General features: G+C 57.8%; 1 protein-coding gene across 1 annotated transcript; it reads right to left on the bottom strand.

The window, feature by feature from the left end:
- Positions 1–1,541: 1,541 nt before the first annotated feature.
- On the bottom strand, positions 1,542–24,321 carry TIMP2 (TIMP metallopeptidase inhibitor 2). The gene is made up of 5 exons (XM_039501394.1): positions 24,035–24,321; positions 9,386–9,486; positions 8,989–9,097; positions 6,132–6,256; positions 1,542–4,310 (listed from the first exon to the last, which is right to left on the bottom strand). The coding sequence occupies exons 1-5, from the start codon at positions 24,162–24,164 to the stop codon at positions 4,113–4,115; spliced, it is 663 nt and encodes a 220-aa protein (XP_039357328.1). The 5' UTR covers positions 24,165–24,321; the 3' UTR covers positions 1,542–4,112.
- Between the last annotated feature and the right edge of the window lie 755 nt (positions 24,322–25,076).

The following is a 25,076-nucleotide window of genomic DNA, read 5'->3' as shown; positions in this document are numbered from 1 at the left end:
CTGCGGAGGGTCCGCTGGTCCCGCGGCTCCACCGAAGCTGCGGGACCAGTGGACCCTCCACAGGCATGCCGCCGAAGGCAGCCTGCCTGCTACCCCCGGCGGCCGGCAGAGTGCCCCCCGCGGCATGCCGCCCCAAGCTCGCGCTTGGCGTGCTGGGGCCTGGAGCCACCCCGATTGTCAAAGTATCTTGTTCTGAAGAGCGTTGCTGACAGATCTGCTGCTGCTTACAACAGGTGTATCCAGCTTCAATACAGTAAAAAAGCACTGATGTTACTTATCCCCATTCTATAAAGTATGTTTAGCAAAATTAGTAATCTTAGATTGTGAACTTGGGAGACAAGCAACCCTGGGTGACTTACCACATCTCTCTGCACCTATTTTCCCTCCCACTCCTTTGTCTGTCTTGTAGTCTAAATAGACAACCCCTTTGTGGCAGGAGTGTTTTTTTACTCTGTGTTTGTAGCTGGGGGAGAGGGGTGTCCCAGTCTCCGCTGTCATACAAGCAGGATTGGAAGGAGTCCGTTTTTAATCGGAAAGTGTGGGCACAGGTTGATTTCACTGCAGACACAAAGCAATGGGCGGGGGGGGGGGGGGAGGGCGGAAACTAACTTGCTAACAACTGAAATTTTCAAATCGGCAAACTAAGAAAAATGCTGCTTGAGAAGTCACTTGAGTTTGATTTAAGGATACTGACTTTGTGTATTTTCACATGTGACATGTTTTAATGGTTATGAAGCTTTAACTCTTTTGTATCTGAGTCTACTGCAGTGGTTTCCAACCTGTGCTCCACAGTCCCCTGGGGGTCTGCAGACTATGGCAGATCTCCAAAGGGGTCTGAGCCTCCATTTTACATTTTTAGGTGTCCACAAAGGAAGAAATGTTGAAATCCACTGGTCTGCTGGCATTGTCTGACCCTCTCCCCTGCATCATTTCCTGCAACTGTGAACCTTTAAATCAATAAAAATAGAGGGGAAGCTTAGAAATAAAACACTGATCTTATCCATGGACATTATAAAAATAAAAACTTGAATTCTGCCATGGCTAAAGCCATACAATTAGTAGTACTGGGGTAGCAGTACTTGCTTTGGGAGCAGCGTTACCAGGCCAGCCCCTAGCCACGCTTGGAGCAAGCAGGAGCTGAGCGTAGGGGTTAGGGATGGTTTTACATTTGCTGTGGGTTCTCTCAAACATGGTGATTATAATAATAGCAAGACCGGGGCCATTCTCGCCCGTGGCTGTGATTTCCAAGAATTGCTCTATATGAAGAAGGCTGATGCAGTGGAACAGCTTCTGTAAGAAGAAACTTTTCCAGCAGACCTACAGCCCTGAGGGAAGCGGGGGGAATGTCCATGCCATATGCCCCCCAAGGAGGAGCGGATTACATGCCCACCCCCGCCAGGCTGTCTCATATGCACCAGCGGATTGGTGTGCCTGTCTCGTGTCCAGAGTAATGCTTATTACTTATTTTTACAGCACTATAGATGTGTAGTGAATTCAGTAAGAGGCAAATATCTAATTTTTTAGAATACTGTTTATTGTCCAAAGACTGAATGTCCACGTATGAATTATACAAAGCATCAGAGACATGCACAGTCTGCTTGTCATTATTCAACAACTTTCATGTGTTTCCAGCACAAGAAGGTCTCAGACTTCAGATTCCAGCAAAAAAACATATTGCTCCAAAAAACCCCAAACAAAAACCCCACCCAAAAGCCTTAAATTATGGCAGCAAGTTAGATACTCCTTATTTTTAATACTTATCAAGCAAAGATTTGAAAATAACTATAATGTAAACTTTTTATTTTTTTTAAATATTTTGAATTGCTTGCATGGAGGAGGAGACGAGCTAGGAAGGAAGGGCAGAGAATGGAACGGAGAACAGAAGACATAAATTAAAAAAGCCAATCAAGCATCCTTCATATACCTGACATCCAGAGAGATTTTTGCAATTATTCTGTGTGAGGTTCACCTATCGTGCTTGCCGACAGCCATGATATTGTTGTTCAGCAAGGCCCTGGAGACAAACTAGCAAGAGGCAAATGTATGGTACAGCCCATCTCCAAATCCAACTTCTGAAGACTTGTGCACTTGGCAGAAGAGGGGGATGGGAAGGAGGGAAAATAAACAAACAGAAAAATCTGGAGGACTCAACCCTCCACAGACTTTCTTGATACTCTTCCCACTTCATGTTGAATGCTTCCAATGCAGAAATGCATTAAAAAATAATAATAATAATAATAATAATAAGTGCAGTTCTAATACCTAACAAGGAAATTAAAAAGTTACAGCACAGGAATGATACAGCAGATGCCAAAACTGAAACATCAAAATCAAAAATAGAGCATCAGCAGAGAGAGGAGTAAATGTCACATATGATATAACCATACAGTAAGCAAACAGAAGTCTTATATTGAATTGATTAGTTTTTTTCCCCTCTTCATTTTTAATATATTGAAGTCACCCAGACTGGTCCAATATGACATCATTAAAATCTTACACCGATGCACAGCATGAAAATGCCCCTGAAGCCGGTCTGCAGGGATAATTTCAGGACTCTCCCAAACCTGCTTTAGCCAGGATATCTGGGTTCTCTCTCACCAAGGTCTGTGCTGGCCGCATTCCAGGTGGGCTAGCAATGCAGTGCTCTCTAGTGCCTCAGCAAAATGAAACCAGCTCCAAAGAAGACGGGGTTGAGGGTGGCTGGGCGGGTTTCACAGAAGGCTGTAGCAGCCAGAGGCCAGGTTTGTTGTGTGTGTGCACGCGCACCCTCACTGTGTAGGAGAGGGTCCGAAAAGCTTTACTTTTATCACAGCTCACTGTCATGAGCCTCACAACTGCGATCAGCAAACAGCCATCAGTGGGTAGAAAACTACCTCGGCCTGTGGGGTATCTCACCGCGCCGTGTTTCTCAGCAGAGCACTTGGAATAAGCCTCCGATCGCCAGCTCCTGCATTCACGCAACTTGCTAGGAATAAAGGCTCTCGGCAAGGGAAGCGGCCATGGGTCATTGTCAGCATGCCACTGTCTGTGGGGCTAGAGCGCTCTCAGTTCATTGTCCTGCTGAGCAATGAATTCACAATACCACCTCTGCTGTCTGCATAATCCTACAGGCTATACGGTAACTAAACCCTTCCCCTAACCTGGAACTTGGCATTAGCACTATGCTGACCAAGCACCAAGCATGCACTAGGACACAGATCCGGCAGCTACACCACAGCACGGCACACACATACCCACCAGGGGATTTGCTTTCTTTACTAAACTGCCAGGATGAAGGTGCAGGACCAAAGCCTGCAGGGGTCTCACGCATGCGCCACCCCAGAGGTCCAACCTCAGCACCCTCTGACTTGGAGGGATGCATGAAACAACAACAGTGCTTGCAAATGAGTGAGACGGGGACCCTCCGGTCCCCCTCAAAAGATGCTGATGCTGGGGACCACAGGGACACTGTCAGTGCAAAGGGCCTTTATCTTACTTGATAAAGGGCTAAGGAGACTTCACTAGAGCCTAATCCTTTCCTGGCGCCTGCAGTCCAGCTGGGACTCAGCCAGTGCTACCTTTCGCTGGCTCTCCCTTCTAGCCCAAGAGGTGGGGGTGCGTGTGACCAGGGGAGCAGTGGGACTAGAGGGCTTACAAGGGAGATTTGGGGAATGTTGGTCTATCCTCTGGCAGTGGAGAAGGCTGCTTGAAAAAGAGACGCCAATGTGCTGGGGGATCGAGGGGCAGGAGCTACCCAAAGCAAGGGACACCCCAGCCCCAGGTGAGGGGAACCTGGTAGGCCTGCTACACAGAATGAGACACATCGACCCTCAAGCATTCTGGTTTCCTCCAGAACAGCACTGGGATCTCGTGGATCAAAGTCCGACCAGTGTGAAGCCATCCAATGCCCCACTGCATCTGTGAAAGGAAGGAATGGGAAAGCACTGCTGGGAGCTAAATACAACGGAGTGGCCCCTCACCCCACTTTGGAAGCATGTGGCATTTAATCACCCCGATTGGGACCCACTTGGGATACTGTATTTTCATGCTGTTTCCAGGAAGTGATGTCAGAGGTGGACCAGTCTAATTTCTTGCAGGCCTTTCTATTGGATACTGGAATGCAGCTATTCAGCTTAGGGGTCCTCGATGTCGAGAAACTCTTGCTTGGGTGGGGCCACGCCACGGTACCACGCGCATGAGCCGTCGCTCCTCTTGATGCAGGCGTAATGCTTAGCCTGTCGCCCGTTGATGTTCTTCTCCGTCACCCAGTCTGTCCAGAGACATTCGTCCGACGAGGAGACGAAGCACGGAATGGAGGGACAGCGGGAGATCTGCAGAAGAACAGAGACCATTGCTGAGCATACATGGATGCCCTGCCTGGGGGAAGAGATGGACCTGCTGTGCCTTTGCCATCTCCCACATCGGTCACTTGGGCTGGGGGACGGAGAGAGACCCGGAGCCAAGGAAAGCAACTCGCTAAAGTTCCAGGGTTAGAAGATGGGGCAGGTGTCCCCCTTCCCCCTCCCTTTCCCACCCACTCTAGAGCCCCTACTCCCCTCTCCAAGCACATGAGGAGAAAGGGGTGGCTCTAAGGCCACGGTCTTATCTGTCCCCAGCCGTCACTTGTTTCCATTGCATCCCTTGGCCACCTAGCCTGCAAGCTCTTCAGGGCAGGGCTGAGCCTTTGGCTCGACCGTTCAGTCCTGGGGCAGTCCCCGGGAGTCAAACTGGGATGAATCCTGGTGAACACCAAGCACCTCACCCAATCCTTGACAGGAGTTTTCCCAAGAGCAGGTTGGAGGGGGTTCCACAGCCGCTCTTAGCCCGTTCCAGGGCTTAGCTCTCCTTACACTTAGAGAGTTTTGCCTAACATGAATAGAACGGGTCACTGCTCTTCAGGAGCACCTGTGCTTTACCCAAACCCCCAGGGACGGTGACTGAGCCACAGGAAATCTGAGCGAGTTTCTCAGGGTCACATAAGGGAGGCAGGGGCCTGTCTGGGATCTGGGCTCAAGATGTTCCAGGCCCTTTGTTCCAGGCACTGGATGCATGGCTCCTTTTAAGGAGGCAGAATTGTGTCTTCCTCTTACTGAAGGTGAATTTCCCAGTACTGAAGCCAAACATGGGATCTTGGCCTGGACAGAGCTACACACAGAGCAAAGAAGTCTCTCTAACAGAGGAATCAGGAGAGTCTAGCTCTGCAAACCATCCTGATGTTGGCATGTCTGAGGAATGAGGCCAGCAGTTCATCTCCACACGGTACGATGCAAGGTGGGCTTAGATTACATCCTTTAGACAAATACTCCACATCTGACTGCAACCAATCCATGCAAATACAAGCCTCCAGGCAAGTTACAGACAGCAGGAGATGTGGGGGCTGGGGTGAGTGTGGGTGCATGGGAGAAGCCTGGCCATGGAGAGTCCAGCTTGCTCAGGGAGCAGAGGGGATGGAGAGAGATCAGGAAAAGAACAAAGACAGCAGAGGAGAGTGGGGAACAGCTCCAGGATTCCCAAAAACTGGGGTGTGACCCCACCTTCGCCATAGACTCCTTAGTGACCTTCAGCAACTCACTTCCCCTCAACTTCCCGGCTGTGAAATGGAGATGTTCGTCCCTCCATCCCTAGCAGGGTGCTGTGAGGGTATGTGGGATGCTTAGATCCCTTGGGGATGAGGCCCTGGAAACAGCCCCAGTTATGTAGTAAACTTTTCAAGGCAGGGACAGTATCTCCCTAGGTGGCTGAGGAGGTCCCGATCCCGAGTAGGGGCCCGTGGGCAGTACTGCAATAGGAGAACAGGCCAAGTGACTGTCACTCCTAGACAGCCCACTCTCTGCCTCCCTAGCAGTGCCCCTCGTTGGCCATTCCAGACAAAAATCACTGAGTTTGCACCACCCTCAAGACTCTTACCCCTGCTAGGGGAGGCACCTGCCCCAGCAATGCACTGATCCCTCTTCAGATGCAAACCCAGGCCTCGATTCAGGAAAGTCTCTCTGCCGTTCACTTCAGCACGTGATTTCCTGAGTCGCAGCGCTGGAACCAGCCACGGTCTCTCGACCCCAAGCCTTCTGATGGCCATGAGCAAGGACCCCAGAAACCTCAGAGCCCCACAAGCAATGGCAGGCTCCGGGCAGGAGTGCTCCCACTCTGCATACCTTGCACTCACAGCCCATCTGGTACCGCTGGTTCAGACTCTTCTTCTGGGTGGCACTCAGGGAGTCCCAAGGGACGATGAAGTCGCACAGTGTGACGTGCATCTTGCCGATGCCTTCGGACTTGCCTGAGGAAAGGTCACACAGTGCTTTAGTCTTTCTAGAGACACACGTCCCATCAGGGCCTCGAGGGCGTTCGAACAGCACGAGCCCTAGGCAAGCAGCCCGCCCCTCTAGGGGGCTCTAGGGACATACATAACGGCCGTACCGGGTCAGACCAAAGGTCCATCTGGCCCAGTATCCTGTCTGCCAACAGCGGCCAGTGCCAGGTGCCCCAGAGGGAGTGAACCTAACAGGCAATGATCAAGTGATCTCTCTCCTGCCATCCATCACCACCCTCTGACAAACACAGGCTAGGGACACCCTTCCTTACCCACCCTGGCTAATAGCCATTTATGGACTTCACCACCATGAATTTATCCAATTCTCTTTTAAACACTGTTATAGTCCTAGCCCTCACAACCTCCTCAGGTAAGGAGTTCCACAAGTTGACTGTGCGCTGCGTGAAGAAGAACTTCCTTTTATTTGTTTTAAACCTGCTGCCTATTAATTTCATTTGGTGACCCCTAGTTTTTGTATTATGGGAATAAGTAAATAACTTTTCCTTATCCACTTTCTCAACATCACCCATGATTTTATATACCTCTATCATATCCCCCCTTAGTCTCCTCTTTTCCAAGCTGAAGAGTCCTAGCCTCTTTAATCTTTCCTCGTATGGGACCCTCTCTAAACCCCTAATCATTTTAGTTGCCCTTTTCTGAACCTTTTCTAGTGCTAGAATATCTTTTTTGAGGTGAGGAGACCACATCTGTACACAGTATTCGAGATGTGGGCGTACCATGGATTTATATAAGGGCAATAATATATTCTCAGTCTTATTCTCTATCCCCTTTTTAATGATTCCTAACATCCTGTTTGCTTTTTTGACCGCCTCTGCCCACTGCGTGGACTGTGCATGGAGCACACAGCAATCCCCTTCTTGGGACACCGTCCCTCTTGGCTAACGCAGTTCACCACTGCCATGGCACAAGCAGCAGACTTGAGAGAAGAGGGGAGGGAGAAGATAGACAAATAAAAGAGCCCCGGAAAAGCAGACCGTTGCTGCGACGTACAGCCAGTCAGTGTGGGTGCGAGGCACCGGGCTCCCTCCCAGCCCCCCAGACCACGCATAGAGAATTTGCACTAAAAGCCCTGGGAGTTTCCCAAGCACCTGGGGTAACATTCCACAGCAGGCCCAACTCCTGGCCCGCTTTCCCCAGAGTCTCAAGGCCTCAGTGCCAGTGAACTGCAGTGAAAGTCGGGGCCCCCAAGGGCTTTCTGGGCCGGCCGTATTCAAACCCAAGGAGTCTCTCCAGAGTACCTGTGCAGCAAGCTGAGCTGCCGGCAAGCCCCCCTGGGAAGGGAGTTTATTGGTTAGCCCTTGGCCAGAGCTCCTACTGACTGGTCAGACCTGGGCCAGCTCTCCTGCCTCGGATCAGCACCTCCTGTCCGCTTGGGTCCGCTCAGCGAACACAGGCAGGAGGAAGCTTCCCTGGCCCACATCCCACTGCTTGCTCAGGCCAGGTTTCCCAGGAGGCTCCAAAGGGAAAGATGAGCTGGGCCCCTCTGGAAAGGTGGCCATCCCCGCTGGAGAGATCACAACGCTTGTGACGTCACAGGCAGCAAGGCAGAGGGGATAAAGCCAAAGTCCAGAGTCCTCAGGCTCAGGGCCTTCCTACATGGATCTGGAGGACTTTATTTAGGGCTTGTTGATTGGCGCTTCTCTAGAGCCCGTGTTCTGAGCGAGTGCATCCCAGGACACTCTGACAGCTCCCATCCAGGGAGAGGAGGAGACAGACGTCACACCTAGAAGCAGACACTCCTGCAGCACCAGACGCTGGGGCCCGCAGGGAGTGGAGTGGCCAGAAGAATGGACCAAGAGATGGATCCAGCAGAGCTCAGAGAGCCCAGGAGAAGGCATGTGTGACAGCACTCACACTGCAGCCAGACTCCTCTCGGTGCCCTGCTCCATTAGTGCCATTGCGCAAGTGCCGGACATGGAAACGGACACAGAGGGAGACTCCCGTGCTCCTGCCGCTGGGACCGAGAGCTGCAGCTTCAAATGCTCCTGTGGCTTCGGCAGGACAGGAACACTATCCCCATTGCACAGACAGGGAAACCAAGGCCAAAAGGCCCCAGGGCGCAGCAGCCAATGTCCGAGCTGGGATGAGTGCCCCTGGTGGCTGGCCCTGTGCTCTGAACATGATCGTTGCCCCCAGGCCAGCATGGACTGGGCACCAGCTTGCACACTGGTCAAGAAACGCTATTGGCTGTTATTTCCCTAGGAGCCACTAGATGGTGCCAGAAGGGGCCCAGATGAGCAGGGACCCTGCATGGGATGGGGAATGCGAAGGGGGCAGGGCCCTGGCCCCATGGCCAGCATGGGAGCACCATGTGTGCTGTGCTCACTGCTCCAGGTTCAGACCGGCACTAAGGGCTCTGGGGGTCCAGCGCAGGGGCCGGGGAGGGCAGAGGGGGAACCCTACGGGCAGTGCTGCAATCCTGACCTCTCCTGAGGTCCCACGGCCACAGCAGAGAGCAAGCCCCTTGGCTGGAGCATGTTCAGTTCTGTGGCCTTTCCCTGAGCGATTCCCACAGCTCCAGGAAACCTCCCTATATGGGTCCACTCCCTTCGCCTGCCTCCTGCCCGCACTGACTCAGGTCAAGAGAGTCTTTGAGATGCCCCAGTGTCCTCCTTCGGTTTGAGCCCCGGAGCCAGCACCGGGGGCCATGCCAGCTCCTCCAGCAACGCACTTCCTACCTGCAATGAGATATTCCTTCTTCCCTCCGGTGTCCAGTGACACCCCACACACAGCTGAGGAAGGAGCTGTGTAAATTAACTCTATGTCCTTGTCGGGTCCTTTAAACATCTGGCGGGAAGAGAGAGAGAGCGCGTGAGCGCGATCAGACAGGCGGCACTGCTCGGCCCACACGCTGCCCCAGGAGATGTGCACAGCAAGGGGGGAGGCAGTGCTGGGTGGTACTGACAGGTCACAGCTGGGGGAGCTCAGCTCTTGCAGCCCATGCAGACGGGATCCGAGGGTGGGTTTGCTGTGGGGATCCCCTGACCCTGTTCATTCCTGCACATGCTCCATTTCCCTAGCACCCTCTTCCCACCTGCTCCCCCAGAGCCAGACCCCCCAGGCTGGGGTCTTTACCTTTATCTGCTTGATCTCGTACTGGATCCGTTTGATCGGATTCCCATAAACATCATTCCCAGAATCCACCTCTTTTCCGGAAACAGCCTTTGCTCTGATCACTGCAACAAACAGATAGGATGAGCGTTAGTGGGGGAGACCCAGGAACAGCCTCCGTTCCCCAGCCCTGCTGGCTCCGTTTCAGCCTGACAGGGGAGCTGCACTGAGGGGCAGCGCAATGAGCACTTACCGACTGTGTTTTTACAGTGCAGCACTGCCCAGGATGGTTTCTGGTGCGATGATGCTGATCAGGCCTCCCTGCTCCCCCTCCACAGCCAATAGCCGTGGCCAGGGTTGGCCGAGTTAGAACTGGCCTCTCCCTCTGGTTAGTTTGTTGTGCACAGTGGAATCAGATCGGTGCTAGTGGACGCTGGGTTCCAACAGTTATTGCTGGTGTGTGTTTCTAGGGCTGCTGGCTTCCCTGCACCCCAGCCCTCCCCACCAGACGGGGCTGCAGACTAACGCTGGGGCAGTCAATGGGGAGTGTCAAAGGCCCTGTTGGTGTGGAGCCAGCACATGAGAATTCAATGACTTTACAGTGCAGTAAAGGAAACTGACCCCTTAGGTGTCTATTATAAGGCAGCAAAACAGGCTCCAATGCAAGGCCAGTCCCACGCCTCAGCCTCACCAAGCTGGTCACCTGTAGGGTTTGGTCTCTGCCCATAGCTCCCAGGCAGGGACTGGCTCCTCCTCTTTGTGCAGCACCTAGCACGTGCTACCAGACACCTCGCTGTCAAGCGGCGTGTACGGCCCGGCATCCCGCAGCCCCAATGGACCTTGCACAGAGACTGAGGAAGATAGCTAGGAGGAAGGCCGGGGAGAAGGGAGGGTAACACCGCGAGGCCAGCAGAGGCGGCACGTGGAGGTTTTTAGGAGCAGCAGCCCTGGTGTGAACAGAGAGCCCCGCTCTGGACTGACAGCCTGGCCTTGCTACTGAGCTGTTAGTTCTGCTTCCTCTAGCAGCCGCTCTTAACCCAGCGTCTGTGTTTGAGATCAAGGGGACGAGCTGGCGGAGGAGCCTCCTGCCAGATGTCGGCTGCTGGAATGCTGGGCGGCCATGAGGAACCGCATCCTCCCTCCAGGCCAAAAGCAGAGCGAACCACATGATGTCACTTCCTCCCCAAGATGCCTGGAAAAACAACCCCTCTAGTCACAGCAGGCCTCATGGGGCTCTGGAAAAACAGCCAGGTAGGTGGGTCTGTCGGGGTGAGCGCAGCAGCTGGCAGCACGAAGGGAATGGGCCTGGCCCTGGCCAAACACCACAGACCTGCAGGCTCCAACCCTGGGTCCTGGACCCGCTGCCTCCCCCAGTTCCCTATGGCAGCAGCTGCTCCACATCCGTTAGCCCCTTCTCCCAATGCAGCCTCATCGCTTTGCAACACGAGAGTGTGGCAGGAACAAGGGCCCATGTGTGGGCACAACTGATAGGGTGAGGGCTCCACCCCAGAGCTGGCAGCTTTCCTGTGGTGATGCCACTCCCCTATGTACACAGCGAGGCCTGCACTGAGGAGCCCCTCCTCCCCCGCTCTCCCCTGCTGGCATCCACCTCCACCCCGGCCTAATGATCTGCACCCAGAGAGGCTTGTCCTGCAGAGCGGGGAGTAAGTGCTGGGTGCTGCTGGCAGGTGTCATGTGCTGCTCTTGCAGCAAGGACAGTGCAGCTTCCATTGCAAGGCAGAAGGCACCAGCCAAGGCCTAACAACTTGTTCTCACAGCAGAGTGAGAAGCGGGCAGTGCCCCCCCCCATGCAGGACAGAGAGGGGCAAACAGAGGTGCGGCAGGGCCAGTTTGGAGGGGCAGGGCCACTTCCTTCCCCAAGGCAGGTTCCCCCCACTGCCTAGAGGTATTTCCTGCGGTGTCCCCTCCCCAGGGCAGGGTCCTGGCCTCCTGCTACCCTGGGCAGAACTTGCCACGAGCACAGCTCACCTGGCAGCATGGCTGCCCCAGTGTCCGGGTCAAGCGTTTGCAGGTTCAGGTTCCAAGCCTGGATTTAGGCTAATGCCAGTTGCTGACAGTGCAGGGCAGGGCCTGGGGGAGGGGAACATACAGAGCAGGCAGAGGACAGAAAGCAGCGGGGTGGGGGGGTTAAACTTGGTCCATTCTGCTTCTCCAGGGGGGTGTGATCCAGTGATAGCTAGAGCCGTGGGGCTCCATGATCTCCTCCCACTCCTGCTCCCAGCTGATGATTCCAGGACCCTGCATAGGGCAGGAGCTCATTCCCGAGCCCAGTTCTCCTGGGGCAGGATCCAGGTGACTCCCACGCAGCAAGAGAACCTGGCTGCAGGGCTGCCATGGTAGCTGGGCTCCGCCAGCCAGCCACGGCCCCTCTGCCTCAGACCCTGAGCTGACCAGTCTCTTGGTAACACAGGGCAGACTGGAATCCAGCTGGTTCCAAGAGCCCCAGGCAAGGGCGGTGCGCAGACGCCTTCCCATGGCCCGGAGCAGCAGGCGTAAGAGTGAACAGGCCACTGGAGAGTATCGTCACGGGACACCCCCGCTCCCTGCAGAGCATTGCCTGCCCCAGGCCTGCGCTGGACAGCTGCCGTCTACGGGGCGGCTGGCGTGGGCAGCAAGCGAAGCAGGCCGCTCCGTATGTCTGGCACTGACCCAGGCCTCTCCTCACGCAGCCAAAGGGCTCTCCAGGGAATGACTTGGCCCAGCCAGGGTCTCCAGCACATATGGTCACATGGAAAGGTGCTCTGCTGCCACAGTGATGGGCCAGAGAGGAGCCATACACGCCCAGGGCTGTGCTGAGAACCTGTCAGCTCAGCTCCCAGCAGAGATCGTCCCCACCCAAACCCCACCCAGCCTCTGGGAAAGACTCGGCCAAGCTCGGGACACAAGCCCTGCAGTCGGGCCCCTAGCAGGGAGAGCGGCATTGGTCTAGGTCGCTCCCCTCTGCTGTTTGCTCTTCCCCCTTCACCCGACAGGGCACCTCCCTGACCCGCTCTTGGCACTGGGGCTGGGAGCAGCTGATGGGGTGGGCGGCGTGGTCCTAGTTACCAGACAGAAGCATCCAGGCCATGCCCAATGCAGCAATCAGCAGCCATGCCCAGTGCTCACTGCACAGCCACAACCCAAGGAGCGAGGGGTTCACCTCTGGAGCCGCTCTCGCTTCCGAGCTGGCTGGGACAGGAAGTGCTGCTGTAGGGGCCAAGGCCTACGCCGGCTGTTTGCCCTACTGCCACTCCCTGCCCCCGCTGATTGTCCAGCCCTCTTGGCACCCCCAAGTCACATCCAGGGGCTCGTGGGGATGGCTCTGAAATAGGTGTCCCTGGGAGCTGCTGGCCAGCTCCTGCCTGGACCCCCGCTGCCCCAGGGAGGACAAGCCTCTCCAGCTTTGCTTCGGGTAGGGTAGCAAACAGAGCAGCTGCTGCCCGTGGCTCCTGCCTTTGGCCTGGGAGGGCGGGAAGTGACATTGGCTTAGTGGCTGTGGGCGGGAAAACAGCTCCTGGTTCAGTGGGCGCTGGCCTTTTCCATTCACGTGCTGATGAATCACTTGACAGAAATGCAGCCCTCTCTAGGCAGATTTGTTCTGAACAGTGCGGCTTTGTGGAGCAGACTGCTCTGCACTTCCCGGCCAAGAGCCCAGCCAACCTCCACGCTGAAAGCCAGGAGCCAGAGGGGAGGGCGGTGTGGGAAGGAGAGGGAGAGAGTCAGCCCAGGGAAATCCAGGCCTGCCCAGGGCACAGCACGAGGTCCCTCCCAGCCCCTCAACGGGAGGCAGCTCCGAGCACTCAGACCGTGAGTCAGACCCACAAAGTCAGGAGATTTTAATGCTAAGAAACCCTTTGTATTTGCCATTTCTGCTGAGTGAGCTGATCAGGTCACATTTTCAGGCACCTCTGCAGCTGGGGGGGGGGGGGGGCGGCTGCAAATATACTGGGGTTTCCCAATGAAAGCCGAGTTCCCCACAGAATTCCCTGACTCCAGGAGCTGGAGCTTTAATGGAAATCCCAGCTATGCTCCAACTCATGCTAAAGTCACAAGAGAGCTGGCGAAGGCCGGGGTGAGTAACGATGGCCCCATATTGGCTCCCCAGGAAGGACAAGATGCTCTCCACAGGCAAGGGAATGGGACACGCAGAGCCCAGTACCCTGGAGATAAAACACCCCCCTCCCTGGGAAAGAGGCCAGCGGCGGCCTGGCAAACTGGGGCTACCTAAGATCCCAACTCACACCTCATTAGTTGCATGGCAGTGAGCGCTGGGCATCCAGGGACATGTCTGCATCCCTGGGCAGGGGCCTGGGCACGAGACCCACTGCCAGGGGGCTACCTGGCTGGGTGAGATATTAATGAGGGGGGGGCTCTCAGACACCATGGCAACAAGTGGGGTATGGCTCCATGTCAGCAGCAAGAGCCAACGGATGGGACCGAGGGACTGTTAAATACTTGGGGGTGGGGGAAGCACGTCACCTTACACATTTTAACCAATAGGATTGTACTATGGAAATTCCCTGATGCCGTATGGTGATTGGCTGTTACCACTGAGCTCACAGGCCCATCCAACTCCATCCAGGATGAATCCGAGTCCCCCAGACCTGCCCCAAAGCGGAAGAGGGAGGGGGCCCAATGGGACGACCCAGGATTGTGCACAGGACACCAGCAAACACACACTTCTCATCCCCCCACTGCCGTCTTCTGCGCTGTCTGAATCACTGGCCAGCCAAACGCCCCCCGTCTCCCATCCTGCTAACAGCACCTCCGGGAGCCAGACAAGTGTGTTCTGGGCAGCTTTCAAGCACTTAGCTTTTAGCTGCCTCTGCAGCAGCCTCCATGCAGAGAGAGAGAGAGAGAGAGAGAGAGGGGTGCGGCTGTCCCCATTACAGCCCATCTCCCTCCCCACAGATTTCCCCACTGGCTCTTGGAGGCACTGGGATGTAGACCCCACCCCCCCGCTGCTGGGGTGTGTGTGTCTGTGTCTGTGTCCCTCGCTCCAGCTGGTTCTGAGCAGGAAGCTCACTCTCTCTGGCCCATTCAGTCCTTGGCTTCCCTAAACCCGTGTGTTTTTGACACTGGGGGCATTCAGGGGGAGCTGGGCAGCCAGCACTGAGTGGTAACTTTCCATCATAACTGCCCTGGGCTGGATCTATACTAGGGACCTCGAGGGAGAGGCATCACAGTCCACCGTCACGCCCGAGCTAGCCAGTTCCCAGGACAACACACGGAGGAGATGATGATTGTTGGTTCTGGGGCACAGAGCTGGATGAGAGGCGAGGTCACAGGGGCACGAGTGCTGTATCTAGGCACCGCTGACAGTCAGTCCTTGGCACCTATATAACAGGGACTCCCTCAAAATAAGTAAGCCCCTGACCAACCCGCTAGCCTAGAGGGAGAAGAGAACAACCTGGAAGAGTCTTTGCAGCTCTGGGTGGTTTGAATTAAAGCAGTAGCACTGGCACCACACAGGGTTTGTGGGAATGGGTTTAACCGATAGCCACATCTGACATAAACCCCCAGCGAAACAGGAACGCCTGTGTGCTTTTAAATGGAAACTTCCTGCCCTGTGCTAGTGCCTGAAAACAGGGCTAGGAACGAGGGGAAACCAGCCACGCTGCAGGAGCCTGATGCAGCAACACTCAGAGTCTGAATCATCTCTGCTGTGATCTGTAACCTGGGCAAGGGCGATTCCTGGGTCGCCATGTGCCTCTGCTAGCTGGGTGGCACTGCGCTGCCAAACCCACCTGTGTCCCTGCTACGAGAGAGGCTCCCTTCCAGGTCCCGCCCTGTATGCAGGGAATCCCACACTGGGATGTTCCATGTCACCGGATACAAGGCCAGATTCACCCTCTTCAGAGGAAAGGAAGATCAAAACAACAGCACCTAGAAGCGAGTACTCCTGCCCACCCTCCCCTTCCAGGGGGGAGGCCTGTCCCATTGGCTCCATTCTACAGGCACAGACAGACACTGCAGTTATACTGCCCCTTAGCCCAAGACCTGCCCAAACTCAGTATAGAGCCAGTAGCAGGACCCAGGAGTCCTGATTCCCAATCACTCCTTGCTGACATTGGCCAGGGGCTCTCCCAACAGAGCGCTGAGGGGCACTGTGCTATTCAGCCTCTGCACCCGTGTTCAGAGCACCCTGTCATTCCGGCCATTTCTGAGCTGCCAATGCCATGGGCCCCTGCCAGCCCCCATGCCCCCCCCCCCACACACACACACAGCCTCAGGGTGGCCCTGCAAGCAGCCCCTGCCTCAACTATCCTCGGAGTCTCTAGTAACTCCAGGCAAAACTTTCCGAGCATTAGTAGCCCTTGCAGGGCTCATTTATCATAACCCAGCCGCACCACCCAGAATTCCCCAGCTCACACCAACAGTCCATCCACACACCCAGTACAGCCCCGGCCTCTATCGCTACACCCAGGCTGGGACTCCCCGGTGTGGCCCCAGCCATCCCACCACACCCACCACCCAGGGCTCCCTGGCCTCTCTCACCACACCTCACCCGGCCCCTCTTGCCACCGCTCCCGGCATGGCCCTGGCCTCCCCCGCCACAGCCAGGCTCTCTGGCACAGCCCTGGCCTCCCCCGCCACAGCCAGGCTCTCTGGCACAGCCCTGGCCTCCCTCACCACACCTCACCCGGCCCCTCTAGTTCGTCAGCTCCTCCACTCGTTTCATTCTCAGGTCTCTGGGCGAGAGCTAGGACCAGACATCAGCGCACTCACCCGTCCATCATTGCCCAGCCTTCAGCCCTCTGTGGCCCAACGAGCCAGCAGGTACCTCCCTCTGCAGCTCTCAGCCTCCAGCCCGCTCTGGCCCAGGCAAGTTTGTGGGTGACCCCCCTCCCTCCCCCAACGGACCTGCTGCCTCCTGCTTTCACCAGCCTGCCCTGACCCCACTGCTCAGCAGGGGCCCTCGCCACTCCCTCCTTCGGGGGCAGCCCAGCCCAGCCCTGCTCTGAGCAGTCTCTGGACACCTTCTCCTCTCCGGACCCTCCCTTGCCTTCAGGCTGCCTCTCACCTGTAACTCCCGGGTCAGAGGTGCTGGAACTAGGGGTGCTGCCATACCCCCAGACTTGAAGTGGTTCCATCCTATCCAGGGTTTACAGTTTGGTTCAATGGCTCTCAGCCCCCCCACTCTAGAAGTTGTTCCAGCCCCCCTGGCCAGGGCAGGGCAGCCCTGCCCTCCTGACACCAAACTAGGGTGCAGCCGGACCAGAACCAGGCTGCTGGGCCCAATTTCATTGAAGACGCCAGCTCCCCTGAGCAAGAGGTTGATCACCGTGTGCTGGCCAAGAGCGAGAAACTCCCCCCACCCTGCGATGCTGCGTCTCCCCCACCTGAAGGCCACTTCCCAGGCGCTCAGCTGGTAGGTCCTGTGTCCCCGCTGGTTACCATGGCAAGGCCCTGGAGAGAATTAATGCTTCAGACCAAAACACTGCAAGCTCCAAATCTGCAGCTTAATTAGAGCCTGGGGCCTGCGAGGGGAGCACTCTGCTGCAGCTGAGCTGCCAGCCCCCCACCCCCGACTCCCCCTCCCTGCACCGGGGACCCGAGGCAGCAGCACTGGAATCTGACAGCTCTGGCCCAGGCGCCTTCGAGCAGCCCCACATGGGGGAAGGGAGCGTTGTGCAGAGAGGGGCCCTCTCTCCACTTGCAGCCAGCTGGTGTGAGGATGGGTCTCCGCTGATCCCTGGCTAGAGACGCTCGAAGCCGACAGGAGAGAGCTCTCCCATCCGTCGGCTTAATGACTCCAGCCCCAAGGAGCAGCCACCCGCAGGGATATGGGCAGGACAGCGCGCTCACGTCGGTGTCGCTTACGTGGCTCGGGGGTGGTTTGGTCACACCGACCTGAGCGGCGGCGTAGCCGAGCCAGGGCTAACTCTTTAGGAGAGGGGGAGGCAAGGGTTACCCTGCCCAGCGCAGGGGGCTCCTGGCCAACGGCTGCTTGTCTGACTGGCCGCTTCTCCAGCGCCAAACTCCAGACTCACGGGGCTGGTTCCACCCCCCGAGCCGCCAAGCAGAGCTGCCGGCAGGGACCGTGCGATAGAACCGGGCAGTGCTGTCTGCCCGGGGCCCTCGCTTTAAGGGGTCATTTCCACCCCCAGATGAGGGATGAGATGGGTAACAGGTCACCTGCACAGGCCGTTACCATGGCAGCAGGAGTCACCACTTACACAAATCCTGCCTGCAGGCAGGGATGTGCAACAGGCGCAAAGCTGGCCCTGCATGGAGATCCCCTGGGCGCACACTGGAGTTTGCCCCACAATCCTCAGCTAGTGAAGACAAGACCAAACCGAATTACAAGTCATTGACCTGCTGAGTCAAAGCAGCAAAACAAGTGAGCTTCCCAAGAGGCCCCGCACGGCACGGCATGGCACGGCACGGCATGGCACGGCACGGCCCCGCAATGCTTCCAGCAGCCGAGACGAGCAGCTGCTTGCCAGCCTCCCTGCTTCTCCTGCGCTGGGCTGGGCGTTTCCCTGGGGTCAGCAGGAGGTTCCCTGATTCCTGCACACCCCAGTTGGGAGGGGCACTGGGACAGGAAGTGACCTCACTCCACGCAGCTGTGACACACACCATTTACTAAGGCAAGAGGGAGAGCCAATCACGTGGCCAGCATGAGGCATCCCAGCCCCCGGCCTCTCCTCCCAGAGCTGGCAGGCTTGGCGCTGCCAGCAAAGGGTTTGCTGGGAAGCACCCACAGGCATCTCGGATTCCTTGGAAGGTGCCACAAACATCCCAGCCACAGTCCACCCTAGCAGTGCCTCCTCTACCGACCTGCCAGGACTGACCTGTGCTCAGGGCTTCCCTGGGCATGAGCCGGTCTCAACAGCACAGGGAAACGCTCTGATCCGGGCCCTGGGCTGGACTGTTAGCCGCAAGGGAAGCAGAGGCTGCTAAGCTCAGGGATCCCAGCAGGAGGAGAGGGCTGCAGGTGGTTATGTTTCATTGCAAGTTCTGCATATTATTTATATGGCTCTGTTGGTGCATGGCAAACCCTGGCAATGGGCTAGGCCCTGCTCTAAGGTGTAAATCTGGAGTCACTGGAGTGAGTCTGGATTTACACCAGCATAGGCTAGCCTGAAGGAAGTGAAATCCCGATGGATCCCCATTTTATATTGTTACTGCTCTGGAGTGTCAACCAGCACAGAAAGGACGAGTCCAGCTGCAAGGCAGGAATCCAGAGCCTGCCCTGTAGCTGGGACCCCCTTGCCCTAGCCCCCCTGGAGCGAGTCTGCCCTTAGCCCTGACGCACCAGCACCAGCTCAACTCCACCTGCCATGCTAGCGTCGACAGGACGCCAGCATCTCTCCCCAGCCAGAACGGGTCCATGTGACAGAGCAGGGAAACCCCCAGCAGCCCCGCCCCCAGCACCCCCACTAAGGCCCCCCTGCCCTAGGCCAGCACCCCTCCCCACCCCACCCCAGGCCAGCGCCCCACTCCACCCCACTTCAGGCCAGCGCCCCCACCCCACCCCCCGCACCCGCACTAAGGCCCCCCTGCCCCAGGCCAGCACCCCACCACATCCCCACTCCAGGCCAGCACCCCCTCCCCACCCCCAGCACCCTCACACTAAGGCCCCCCCGCCACAGGCCAGCACCCCCGCTCGGCACGGAGGTTTCTGAAGAAGGTTAGTGAGACAACGTCAAAGTGCTGGTGGGGTGGATCTGAAGCAAGTCACTCTACAGCTCGGTCAGAGAAAGACAGGCCCCGGCAGGTGACAGGGAGTTGCCAGGAAAAGGCCAGAAAGGGTCAAGGCCCCGGGCAGTGGGGTGGGGGGGGCTGTCCACATGCGACAGCTTCAGGGACTGGTTTGGCTGTTCCACTCATCACATGAAGCAGCTGCCAGGGCTGGGGTTTCCAGCACTGCCGCAGGGCTTCAGACACACAACTCCTCTGCAGCTCTCACTCTACAGGGGCTGTGCACCTGAACCCCTGGGGGCTCTGTTCTCACCCCAGGCATGCGCCACGCTCGCCCAGCCCTGCTGCAGCGCAGGCAGAGCCACTCCAGAGTGAGCTGCAGCCTCCCGTCCCTTGGCCAAACACTGGGAGACTATCAGAGCTGGAGTCCTTACTTGCCCAGCCTCCCCCTTCTGCGGGTCCTTTCCATGTGCTGCCAGCCTCTGGCACTTCCCCAGGGCTTGTGACTAACCAGCCAGAGGCCCCAAGGAACCTGCTAATGGGGCCAGGGCCATGGGTTGAGTCCTTGCAGAAAGCTGGGAGCTGCAGCCAACCTAGAGGCCATGTGTGGAGCTGGCTGAGCTGCAGACTAGCCCAGGAGAACCCCAGTCTGAACAAGGCAGCAGAGTCAGGGTCATAGAGGAAAGGGAAGTGGCCCCAGGGCCCTGAGGCAAACCCTGGGCTGGCTTCTGCAGAGGGGAGGGGAACAGCACTCCCTGCACTGGGCTCACACCCCTATGAGCCATGGGCCCGAGGTCTCCCCCAGGCAACACAGGAGGAGCAGGACATGGGGCAGGGAAAGATGCACAGAGAAGCCAAGTGACTTGCCCAAAGTTACCTGCAGCCAAGATAGGAATTCAAGACCTCCTGGCTCCCGGTCTGGCACCCCGCTGCACCCACTACCCAAAGCTCAATACTTACTCCCAACTTCCTAAAGCTTTGCCTAGAAATCAGGCTTTCTGTGCCCAGCCCAGGCTCCCCCAGCCCTGGCAGAGCTGGCTTACTGGACCCGGAGCGATAGCTCCCCTCCCAGCAGGCAGCACGCACGGCCCAGTGCAGGGAGACACCCAAGCAGCATCACAGAGCCCAACGCCAGGAGGGGCCACTGATCGTCCAGGCTGAGTCTCAGGCCTTTTTCGGCAGCCACATTAGGCCAGCAGCAGCCATGAGCTAAGAAGCAGAAAGTCACATCCTCACATTCCATCTAAATTGCATCACAACAGTGTCCCATCAGGCTCTTAAGGAGGCTCCCGTCCTAGCAGCACCACCGCCACCAGAGAGACAGATTGTAAGATGTCTAATGAAAATGCTGTTTGATGCATCCTGTCTGGGAAGGAACGACTTCAACACTTGTGATTGTGAAATCTCCACTTCTCTATTGTTTATCTGTAGGGTCTCCCTCAGGTTCTTTAATTGTTTCTGTCTGTTGCATAACTAATTTTGTAAGATTTAAGTCAACTAAGGTGGTGGGATCTGATTGGGTAAAGAATTGTTTCACAATGTGCCAGTACTGGTGAAAAACACTCTTGTAGGACTTGAGTTTACAATGATTGGTTAAGGTGCAGCTAAGCAGGACTCAAGTTTTAACTATATACTCCAGGACACGGCCCAGGATCAGAGCTGCCAGACCTCAACACCCTGCCAACCACACTGTGCAGAAGCTGGAGGCCCCGGATGACCTGATCCTGACTGGCCCCCAGGAAAAGTTTGTCTGCCTTACTGGGAGTGGCGAGCCTTGTCTGCTTAGCGCGTGCGGTCTGGTTTGATGACTGTTAATAGAGGTTAAGGATATTACTGGGTAAGGCTCTCTCACTGGTAAGAGACCCCGCAAACCCACAGAAGAGTACGCCCCAAGCCCTCGGAACGCGGTAAGGGTGGAGGTGCCTAAACTAACCAGGTTGCACCTTGAGCTACTGAAGGGCAGAGGTGGGTGCCCTAGAGCATGCAGGTAACACCCATATAACATGGGCCAGAGAATTGCCCCTTGGAAGTCTGACATCCTAGGGCCTGTACCACAGCCCTGCGTGCTAGCTGCACTGCCCCTCCCTGCCCCCCAGCCGAGAGAGAGGGCATCAAGCCAGCCGGGATCACTCCCCCAAAGCCTGTCTCCTCAACAGGGGAGAGAAGCTTGTGCAGGTCAGAGCCAAGGGCACCAGCTGCCTCTTCCGCGGCAGCATTCACTGGGCCACAGCCAGGTCTCTCCCTGCTGGGGGCTGCTTGCTGGGGAGCTCTCGCCTCACTCACAGGTGGGTTTTACTTCGCAGCCAGATGAGTGGTGCGACCATGGCCAGGATCCCAACTAGGGCAGGTGAGTGCCCATCCCCCAGCCCAATTCCTGGCAGCATTTCCTGCTTTAGTCACTCCCCCGAGGCCTTGTCACCGATGAACCATCCAGAGGGACCACTGAGGCTGATGCCTGCATGAGGAGTGGGGAGCCTGGGAGGGTGAGGGCAGGAAAGTGACAGAGGCCAGCTGACATGTGCTGTGAACTGCAGCTATACTGCCCTGCCCAGCTCCCACTGAAAAACTCGGGGAAATCCAGCAGCTCAGATTGATGCAGCTTCACTTTGTCTAAAATCTTCCTGTCCCTAAATCAGTTTGCACAGCCCCCTAACAAACAGCGGGGCCCTGAGAGACTCTGGGGGGGTCGGCAGGGGTGAGGCACCCAAAGCCAGGAGGCCAACCAGGGCAGTGGGCACCCAGGAGCGAGGGGAATCTGGGGCAGCGCAGGGTGTGCGGTGATGGAGGGGGCTGGGCTGTCAGCCGACCGGAGCTGCCAAAGTATTTCAGAATGTCTCTCTCCAGCCAAGCCTGGGTGCTGTGGCATGGCACTGCCCCTGAGTGCGGCAGGCAGTGGGACTGGGCTCAGTTTGTTTAATATGTTAAATGCAATAAGGGCATTATTCATAGAAAGAGGAATCCGGATCCCGGCCCTGCCAAGGCCTCCCTTTCAGCAGCATCCAAGCCGAATAAACTGGGATGGAGGAAAGGAAATGCCTGGAAGTAAGGAACAGATAGAAGGCGACGCGACCCAACCCAACCCGGCCCACTGCCCAAGGCAGGGCTCGGCTCTCTGCTCAGCATTCCCGACCAGACCCTTCGAGCACAGCATCCAATCAGCAACAGCCCTAACAAAGCGCTCTCCTTCCCCAGGGCGTCACCAGCTAGCTTGAGTAAATCAAGATGGCAACGTGCAATGCTAGTTTTTGTCATTAGGGGCTCAGCTGTATTGAGTCAAACCCACCGGAGCAGACAGCTCCATTTGTGCCTAGTACTCACCCGCCACAGGCCCAGTGCCCAGGCTGAGCTTGGGGGAAGGGTTGCGCAGGGACGCAGAGAACAAAGCTCAGACCTCCCAAGGAGGATCTTCATCCCGTCCCCACGGAGCGATTCGGAACCCAGAGAGCGAGAATGGCCTTGGGGATTCTCACCCTACCAGACAGGCACACTCCTGGCAGCACAGACTGACACTCTCCCACCCAGCACCACCTCCGATTAAACAGACAGAAGCCCTGAGGCCACAAACCCAGAGAAGCTCAAGTTCAGTTTGAGGCTGGCGCTGGGTCTGGAGAGAGCTACAAGGCGTCACTATCGGGTGCGTTGCTGTTTAAGCTTCGTCTACGCAGCCTCCCACACGCCCGCCCGCAGGCCAATCCAGCCAGGCCTGGAGGACGACAGTGCTTAGAGGCATTACTGCAGGGAACCATAAAACAAGCAATAAATTTGATAACTGCAAGGTGGTGAAAGAGGAGATAAGTCGGGAGGCCCCACTTTAGGCCGCGTGTGTCTGGTCCCACTGGTAGCTAGGTGGCAAGTGGTGATGGCAACAGCTAAAGCACAAATGATTCTCAGCTGAAAGCCAAATGCCCCGAGTGGCAGAGGCAGATGGCACACGGAGAGGACAGCAGGCTCCTGTTCCTGTCTCTCGCCAGAGCCATGGCTGTGACCGAGCAGGCCCAGCCCAGCTCTCACATGCACAGGTTGGCTCAGCACGCGCTGGGCAGAGATGGGACACCAGCAGCTCCTGCCCTGGGAAGGGCTCCAGCGGAGCCTGAGGCTGCTGGGGGGGGGAAGAATGTGTTGAATCAGGGCAGTCCCCTCTCAGGCAGCACCACCCTGTCTGGCTCCAGGCTCCCCCGCAGGGTGGGGGTTGCAGGTGCCTTGTTCCATCACAAACGCCTCCAAGACGGGGTCTGGGAGTGACCTGCCAAGGACTCCAGGAAATGGCTCTGTTCACTGCAGACTAATCTCTCAGGGGTTTTAACGGGGGCGGGAGCAGCCAGGGCTTCTGTTTGCTCACGGTGCTGAGACGGGCCAGCTCCCCAGCAGCTACCAGGGAAGCAGCGAGCCCTTGAACTCGGCTCTCCGCAGGTAACAGCTTCCCAGCTCCGCTCTGCTGATTGGATGCAGCTTGTAGAGCGCTGCCCCTGGGCACAGCTACCAGGCGTGGGCACAGGGCTCTGCCTGAGCTTGGATCCAAAAATAAACCCCAGTGAACCAAACAGGCCTGGAAAGTGGGGGGCGGGCGCCTATTTCAGGCACACTTCAGTTCATCCTGTACAACCCATCCTCCTACGACTCCCGCCGCGGCCTGCCAAGTGAGTTCCCTGCCCAGCTGCGGGTCACGGCCCAGCGACCACAGCCTCCACCCTCGGGCCCCCCTGCCCGGCAGCCCTGAGCCAGGGGGCCGCAGAGATTCGAGCCCCACCGCCCCCTGCGGATAAGAGAGTTCCCCGTGTTTGCACAAGCGCCGCAACCCAGCGCAGCCCCCAGCAGCCCGGGCTCCAGATCCCCCGGCCCGGCCCGGGCGCACGTCTCCGCCCCAACAGCACCGACTGGCGGCGGCGGCGGCGCCCGGCCCCTCCCGCGGGGCGGTTTGTGTTTGCCGGCCCGGATCGATCCGTGGCTCCGCCGCAGCGGCCCCAGCCACGCCCCGGTGCGGGAGGAGGCGGGAGGAGGCGCGGCGCGGCGGGCGGGCGCCCTTACCTAGGTCCGCGTTGCAGAAGGCCTGTTGCGGGTGCACCGGGGAGCAGCTGCAGGCGTCGGCCGGGCGCGCCGCCCTCCCGAGCAGCAGCACCGCCAGCCAGGCCAGCAGGCTGGGCAGAGCAGCGCGCATCTTGCGGGTCTCAGAGCGCCCGGGGGGGCCGCCGCATCCAGCCAGGCGCTGCCGCCGGCGTCGCCGGGCCTGGAGAGCCGCGATCCCCGCGGACAGGAGGCTGCACACGCCGCGGCTGCCTCCCTTGCGCCGAGGGTTTGCTGCGCCGCTCCGCGAAAGCGGCTTTTAACGCGCTCGGGGCTCGCCGCTGCTCCGCCCCGTGGCACGGGGCCAGGCCGCTGCGCTCAGCAGCTCGCTCGCTCTCGCCCCTTCCTTCCCCCGGGCCTGCGGCGGGGGTCCGGCTCCCCACGCGAGGCGCAGGTCAGGCCCGGCTCCAGGCCCAGCCCCCTGCCCCTCTGCTCCCCCCACACCTGGGGAGTCCCCGCGGCGGCTGGGCTCGGATCCGCCCTGCCAGCGCCCCAGCAATGCCCAGCCTGTGCCGCAGTTAGCAGGATGCCCCAGGCGGCCCTGTGGGCCAGCGGGGGCGGGGGGGAGGGAGGAGAGCTCCTGTGGGGCTCCGTTCCATCCCATGGGGGCAGAACCTTCCGGGGAGCCCCCCACCGCTGGCAGGAGTAACCTCACCATGGCAGCGACAGGTGCCGGCCCCAGGAGCCGTGAGCGCTGCCCCTCCCTGGCACAGAGGGCCCCGGCATGCCAGCCTGGCAGGGATTTTAGAACGAGGATCATGGCCAGGGGGGTATTTTCTTCCCCTGAACTGTGAGCGCTGGGGGAAGGGGCAGGTTTCCTGCCATCACCCCCTCCCCTGCGCTCAGGAGCCCAGGGCCCACGGCTGCGACATCAGCACCAGGCCAAACGCGGCCTCGCGTGCAGGTGGCAGCTGGCCAGTGCTGAGCGGAGCAGTACGTTTCCTCCAAGGGCTGTGATTATGTCTGTGCCCAAGCATTTCCTGGTTTCTCCTGCTGGTCTCTGCCA

This window comes from Mauremys reevesii, linkage group 15 (assembly GCF_016161935.1).
Source record: "Mauremys reevesii isolate NIE-2019 linkage group 15, ASM1616193v1, whole genome shotgun sequence".
NCBI classification, from domain to species: Eukaryota; Metazoa; Chordata; order Testudines; family Geoemydidae; genus Mauremys; species Mauremys reevesii.
This window is presented reverse-complemented; position numbering and strand designations above follow the sequence as displayed.